The 7,541-nt window shown below is 44.0% G+C and overlaps 1 protein-coding gene across 2 annotated transcripts in view; it reads right to left on the reverse strand.

The window, feature by feature from the left end:
* Window positions 1-482: 482 nt before the first annotated feature.
* Sel1l2 (SEL1L2 adaptor subunit of ERAD E3 ligase) overlaps window positions 483-7,541 on the reverse strand; it is a 126,387-nt gene continuing 119,328 nt past the window's right edge. The window contains exons 19-20 of one of the 2 annotated variants that reach the window (XM_031372061.1): window positions 1,398-1,526; window positions 483-679 (exon numbers count right to left, since the gene is read on the reverse strand). In XM_031372061.1, the coding sequence (XP_031227921.1) occupies window positions 560-679; window positions 1,398-1,526 (249 nt within the window). In that variant the 3' untranslated portion in view covers window positions 483-559. Of the gene's footprint in view, window positions 683-1,397; window positions 1,527-7,541 lie in introns of both variants that reach the window. The other variant, XM_031372060.1, reaches the window with a different exon arrangement.

Genomic DNA, 7,541 nt, shown 5'->3' on the forward strand with positions numbered 1-7,541 from the left:
AATTCCCTCTGCTTGGTCTTAGGCCCCTGACTTGCCTGTTGAGAGGCAGGAAAGCTAGACCATGGCCTGCAATGAAGTACTGTGCTCATCAGGACTTTAGTATGCTCCCACAATCATCCCGGTGGAATAATCTATTTGTGCAATATCTATGTCATCCTCTCAGGTATCTATATTCCCACATTCCCTGAACTCACCCTTCTGTTCACTTCAGAATGTTTTCTAGAACCAAGACAAGTAGCTTATTCCATCAAAAGGGGAATGGCACCTTTGTTATAACCCAAAGATGGTATGACCTTAATGGAGGTCAGGACTTAGACCACCAAGATGAAGAATTTGTGACAATGTCTTAGATAGCCTGTCCTCAGCATCCCCCTGTGGTCCCTAAACCAAGCAGGAAGTCTGGAGTCGCTTCTTTAGGGTAGTTCTTAAGCTCTCTCCACTCGCCATCATAGCCTGTGGGGGAAATCTCCATAGACTCTCAATTTGGATGAGGAAATTCTTTATTTGGTGAGGATAGCTTAGCATGAACCTATAAGCAGGTTATCTGATGGTCTAGAGCCTACCTATGGTGATTTCTAAGCAGGAAGATCAGCATGGCAACAATTAGGCCAATCACCAATAAATCCCAGTATGGTCCAATGGTGCTGTCCAGTTTCAGCCATTTCCATTTTGTGGTAAACTGCTGGCAAGAGACATTCAGTCAAAAAAAAAAGCAATTCTAGCACCTCATGGTGGTCAGAACCATTTCTCCTCGCAAACTCACCACCACCCTCCTACCAGAAAGCCATGCCTCCTGCTCCCTTCCATCTTTGAAGATGGGATGCGTTTCAGGGTAGAACCCACACATGGGCTTAATTATCATCTCAAGTATAAATAACCTCAAGCACAAAATTTAGCTAGACATAGTGGCTCTTGCTTGAAATCTCTGCGCCCGGAAAGCTATGGCAGAAGGGTCTCAAATTTGAGGTCAGCCTGGGTTACACAATGACTTCCCGGTTAGCCTTGGCTGTGTCATAAGGAATTATCTCCAAAAAAATTAATTTCTGCTTTTAAGAAATACAGCTCTTTGTGGTGTCACTTGCCACCTGCCATCTGCTTACCAGTCTCAGATTTTGATGGCAAGAGCTGTGTTTTGAACAAGTATATATAGCTCGTCTCTGCTTAAAGCTTTGAGCATAGAGTGCGTGTTGGAAAGAGTGTCTGCTGAATTAATTTACTGGTTGTACTACACAGTGTCAACACATACTCAGCAAGTAAGAATTGCTGTGTGGCAAGTACAAGATTCTGCATTCTACTTCTCGAAGAAAAGTTAACTCCCTTGGTAATCCTCATTACTTTGTCCCAAGTTTCTTGGGAGTTTTCAGAGTTTCTGAGAATCTTATTTGAGACAAACTTACATTAAAAAACAGGATATCTTGGAGCAAATGCATAGTTTCCAGTTTCATAAGGGCAAAGAACACAGGTATGCGAGCATCTGGGCTTGTCTGAGCAGCCATGTCGTACAATCTTCTGGCCAAGTGAATGTCCTAGAAAGAAAACAGCCCGTCCTCATCAGGTACAGATTCTCCACAAGACAGAAACTGTTGTTAGAAAGACCACAATTTATGTTTGGTGGTCTGAGGATATGTCATGCTATATACAGCAAGGGGGGGATTTTGAAAATAGAAAGTTATAGACCTTAAAATGGATTCTCTTGACTAGCCACATGGACTCTGTATAATAATCATAGAGGCCTTAAGCCCAGGCATCTTGTGGCTAAAGGCAGAAGAAAGTCAGATGTAACAGGAGAGAGAGACTAAAAGTATGGGAGGAACTCAACTTCTTACACAGGGAGGTGGGGATTGTGGGGGTATAGGGTGCTTGGGGTGTAGGGGTGCCGATGATTAGGTGTGTGGGAGCGTTGGTGGGGGGTGGAGGTGGGGATCACATGGAAAGACTTGGAAGCATCTCAAAGAGCCAGCAAGGAAACAGGGAGCTTGGTCTTAACTTCTGAGAAGTAACTTCACTAACATCCGGGGAAGTAGATTCTTCTCCACTGTCTCCAGCAAGCATCAGCCTTGATTTCAGTGCTATGAGACCTCAGTTATTGACAACAGCTGCCAATTTCCAGGACAACCGAGTCAATATGGCCTCCAGGTATGGGCTGATAGAGCCATTAGAAACTTCATGCTATTCCTAACTTTTGAGCATACACAGAATAGGCTGGAATGAGTGGCACAGACCAGGGTTTTGATGGAAAGATTTGCCCCAGACAATCTCCTGAATTTTAATTACTGGCAACATGGTGCCCACGTAAAAATGTAAGGAGATCCAACTTCACAAAGTTGTCCTCTGACTCCATGCACACACGAAACCCTAGAAATGACTCTTCATTCTTTGACCTTATCTAGCAAAATGTTGGCACCACTAAAAGCAATTTTTTTGTTCTTTTGATATATATTGTTCTAAGGATGCCCAGGATTCAGTAAATGAGAAGTTTTACCAAATCCACTTAGATGTAACGTTCATGCTGAATTTTACTTGAAATTCAGCAGTTTAGGTTAAGTTCATCTGTCTCTGACTCTTTTAAAGTTCATGTTCCAACTAAAATATCGCTGTGACACAACACTGATTAATATGTGTGTATGTTCAAAATAGCTTCCTACAGGTCAAAGAGGCAGCAGGCTTCTCCAAGAAGGGAGCCTGGCACTTGAGTTCTCCAGGCCCAAATATTTTATATTACTCAAAATTCCTTATAATGGAATAGACCATAGGAACTAAAAGCTGGATGTTTGAGTAGTTTATTTTCATTTTCTAATTATGAATATATCACTTGGAAATTAGGGAAGACTCTGATATTATAGAACTGAATAGGAAAAATATTCACCCATAACCCTACTGTGCAGAGTAACTACTGATAATGGTTCACACACATTCTTCCAGCATATGATATGCTCTTTCCAGAGGTCATCGTAAACTCTTGGGAGATGATTGTTTTGTTCATGACCCCAGATCCAAGCCCACCACTTCATAATGTGAACAATCACCTGGTCAGTACACAAACATGTGAATGAAAGTTAGACTGCAGTAACGTGTCGTTCTAGAAGTAGATAGCGTTCCAACCTGGGAACATATCGAAGGATTTTGAAGAGAAGAAATATATAGTCTAGAATGTATCTAGAAGAAAAGTGACATATGAGGCTATTGTCCTTAAAAACAGTTATGTCAAAGAAGGCATTGAGTTTAAAGTACGAAGTCTGGGATTTATAATGCTAGTAAGATATTTTCAATTTGTGGTTTTGTCTATCGGCATTGCCTTTGGGGGATGGGCAGAGTAAGGGAGGTAACAGTTTGAGGAAGTTATACTTTATCAATAACAACGTAGCAATGTTTGATGAATTAACTATTCCCAAGGTAAGGCTAACACTTGTCAGAAATCAACTCCCCAAATTCAGGGACACAGTACCGCGAAGTTTGTTTCTAACTTTAGTCAACATTTTAGCGGGGATGTCCCTGGGTGATAGAGGATTTTCTTTGCTGGTAATTAAGGAACTCGGCTCTTTCCATTAAGTGGTTCTGCATTTTCCCTAGAGCCTCTGCTTCTTTCTGCTGTGTTCCAACAACAAAGTGCAAAGCAACTAGGGTGAAGCCCCATTTACTTACCGGCTGCCTTAGCCCAAATGGCCCCTTTCACTTAAGCTGAGAACACATGGATGCAAAGGATGCTGGGAAATGTAGTCTAATTAGGCAGGCACTGGACTAGTGATTGTAGGTCTCTAACAGGCAGAAGTATTAGTAGAAATGTAATGAGAGAACATCAGAATTGAAGGATTGAAGGCACCAAGTAACCTTCACAACAGACCATGGTGATCAAAAATTCAGACCTGATCCAGAGTAAAGACAGTTGGAGTGGCCAGGAAGAGTGGCAGCGGGCTTTGGTCATGGTTAAGCTTCTGAAATAATTTTAAAAATATGAACTGACAAAGAGCCTCATAGTAACATGCTAGCTTATGTTTTTAAGTTCATATCTCCGGTTAATTTTACTCCAGGCATGTTGATCGGCATCATGATCCTAGCAAAACCACCACCGCCTTCATCAGGTCGGCTGAGTCGGCTTGCGGGTGACCCTTACAGCTGGGCTCCCAGACTGTGGATGCTTCCTCACAGCAGGAGGAGTCAGGGAGGGTTGTTAGGCCTTCAGTTCAGTATCCACTGCTTCTCACAGCCATTTGTTTGCAGCTCTGTCCTATTTGCACATGGCCTTGGGGAGGCACTAGAGTTTATGAGCTTGGGAAGATCGGGTGAAGGGGGTCCATCTATGGAGAAGTCAACAACTATGCTGGATGAAAACTTGCCAATGTGGCTGCTTTGGGGTCACCCACTGTTCTGTCGGTGACTCCTGATCCGGGCTCTGTAAGTAAAGCCCGTCAAAACTCCTTAATTCCCCAGGGTGAACTTTGGAGGAATCATTCTTTGGTTTGCCACCCTTGGGAGTTTAAGAGGTTATGGGGGACTACATTCGAAGCTCCCACAGAGAAGGGATTTGGACAACAAGGTGGTAGCGCATGCGACTTATCCTGCTAGCTTCACCGAGAAGCACCTCAGCTCAGTGGCTCACATTTTTACACAGATTCCACAAGAATTGGTTTATACTTCACTTTCATCCCTTTAAATGCGAAACTCTCAGAAACTCTCAGGAAATGATATTACACTCATTTCTCTCATTGGTTTGCTTGAGACTTGGTAGCGAGGATTGTGAATTGCCACTCTGAAGAAATAAATGCTACAGTGGCTGAAGGGCCATCCTCTTCCTCTCCTCCTTCTCCTCTTCCTCTCCTCCTCCTCCTCTTCCTCTTCCTCCTCCTCCTCTTCTTCCTCCTCCTCCTCTTCCTCCTCTTCCTCCTCCTCCTCTTCCTCCTCCTCCTCCTCCTTCTCCTCTTCTTCCTATTCTTCCTCCTCCCTCTTCTCCTCCTCTTCCTCCTCCTCCTTTTTCTCTTCTTCCTCCTCATCCTCTTCCTCCTCTTCCTCCTCCTCTTCCTCCTCCTTTTTCTCCTCTTCTTCCTCTTCCTCCTCCTCTTCCTCCTCTTTTTCTTCCTCCTCTTCCTCCTCCTCCTCCTTCTCCTCTTCTTCCTATTCTTCCTCCTCCCTCTTCTCCTCCTCTTCCTCCTCCTCCTTTTTCTCTTCTTCCTCCTCATCCTCTTCCTCTTCTTCCTCCTCTTCCTCCTCCTCTTCCTCTTCCTCCTCCTCTTCCTCCTCTTTTTCTTCCTCCTCTTCCTCCTCCTCCTCCTTCTCCTTTTCCTCCTCCTCTTTCTCCTCCCCCCAACTTTGGAATAAGTTTGGGGCTTGAACTCCTCAGGGTGCTTATTTTGAAAGTTAGAGTCACTTTACTAATTTGGCTATGAGATAATGAGACTAATAAACTTTGTCCTGAATACTTGGTGATTAACCCAGAGATCTCTCATCAGCTAAACCTAACATCCTGGCATCTAGGTTTGAATACAGCCCCTGGTTTATTTCATTTGTTTCTCTCTTTGTCTGGTTTTAATTTGTCTCCAACTCCACCTCTGATTTTTAATGTAGATACTGTCTGTCAAAACAAAAAAACAAACAAAAGCCCAGGAGACTTCATGTGAGGAAAACTGATCAGAATGAGTGACCTATGAGTTAAGAGGAACCTGGCAGGAGGAACAGAAAAGTGGGCAGAGAGAACCGGCAGCTATTCTGTCCCGTGTGAAATGGATGTTCCAACAGCTGCTATCTGAATTGTGAAGGAAGTGCCTCTGGAGGAGAACCAAAGCCTTGAGTATGGTCCAACAGCTGGCCCTGGGCAATGCCCTCTCCTGCAGTCTCCACCTCATGTCTTGAGAGGATGGATGCTCCTTTCGGCCTCTGAGGACACAGGTGAAAATGGCCTCACTGTGGTGAGGATGTGGTGGTTACGAGAGTGAGCCCCTTTTTTTTTTGAATCACTGGGGTAGGAGAGATAACTGAGGGACTGGATCTAGTGGGGTCATTTGTACACTTTCTGTAAACAGTGCTTCTTGGGTTGTGGTTTTCATATGAGGAATTGTGAATATAAACTTTGATCTTATTGAAACCTTAGCAATTGATCAAATTTCCTTCTGATCTAAATGACAGTCATTCCACACACTGTTTAACTACAAAGTCTTCTCACACAGGCTTGCTCATGTAATCCTCTAAGCTGGGGATAGGCCAGGTATCATTAGTTCTATCTATTTCACTGATGTGGGTGACAGTGGGGGTTGGGGGGAAGGAGGCTCAGTAAGTGACATCCAGAGAATTAATTATCCAATTTAGCCATTCACTCCTGTCTATTTTACAGTCCAAGGTAGCTAACGTATTCTCACAGGGGCAGCATTTGGACTTGGTATTTTATTGCTCAGGGTGCTGAGGCTGACAAAAACTCATCAGGTAAAGGCAGGCTGTAGGGAGGACAAGAGAATGGGGTCTGCTCTGCTGGGCAGTGCCTGAGTAAGAAGCTTTGGCTGGAGAGTGCTGGATCAGCGGTTCTCAGGGAACTCCCTACCAATCATCCTCACTTGCTAGTATTATTGGACTGAAGAAGAAAGCACAGAGAATCAATAGTCTCCACAGTATTTCACTCTAGAAACAGTTGGGAATATAAACTCCGAGGAGAACCCTGCTTGATTACTAGCAATGACACATTGTGGGTCCCACTGGTTTTGTTTTTTTTTCCTGAAATGCTTGGGATCAGACATGCCTTGCATATCATTCTGGACCCACCACTAAAGAGTGCTGTACACTTGGGCAAAGGACTTGATCTCTGCCACTGATTGGATTCCTGATGTACACAACAAGCAAAGAGTGCTTACCTCATCAAATGGCTGTATGATTAGCAAGATTTTATACATACGCACACACACACACACACACACACACACACACACATATCATGTAACCAAAACTGGTTATCTAGTTTTTAAATTTACTGGTATGTAAATTTAACATACCCACATTCCATCATAATCCACCAGACTCCTAATCCATCATCTTCTGCCTGATTCTTCCCACTGACTAAGGGATTTTCCCTACCAGCACCTATAGAGTTAGCATAAATACACTTCAAGCCAGAAGTGGTCTCTAAGGCCTCCCTCTCTAGAGTGCCTAGTCATGGTGTCATGAAAATATTGGCTGCTCTGTGAGATGTTTCTGGGTCAACACATGGTACCTTCATCTCTAGCCTGGACCTCATTTCACTTTGCTGTTACAACTGTTAAGGAGTTGGTGAAGATGCCAGTGCACAAGTCCTGGCTGTGAGGAAGTGGAGACAGGACTCACCACAGAAATATGCATTGGGCATGGAAGGAGTTGCAGAGACTAACTATGGAGCAGAAACTGAAGGAAGGACAATCCAGCCTGATAGAGCTGTCTCCTGAGAGGCTCTGACAGTACCCGACTAATACAGAAGCAGAGGTTCACAGTCATCCATTGGACTGAGTACAGGATCCCCAGTGAAGGAGCTAGAGAAAGGACCCAAGGAGCTGAAGGTTTTGCAGCCCCTTAGGACGAACAACAATATG

This window comes from Mastomys coucha, unplaced genomic scaffold, assembly GCF_008632895.1.
Source record: "Mastomys coucha isolate ucsf_1 unplaced genomic scaffold, UCSF_Mcou_1 pScaffold15, whole genome shotgun sequence".
In the NCBI taxonomy this organism is placed as follows: Eukaryota; Metazoa; Chordata; class Mammalia; order Rodentia; family Muridae; genus Mastomys; species Mastomys coucha.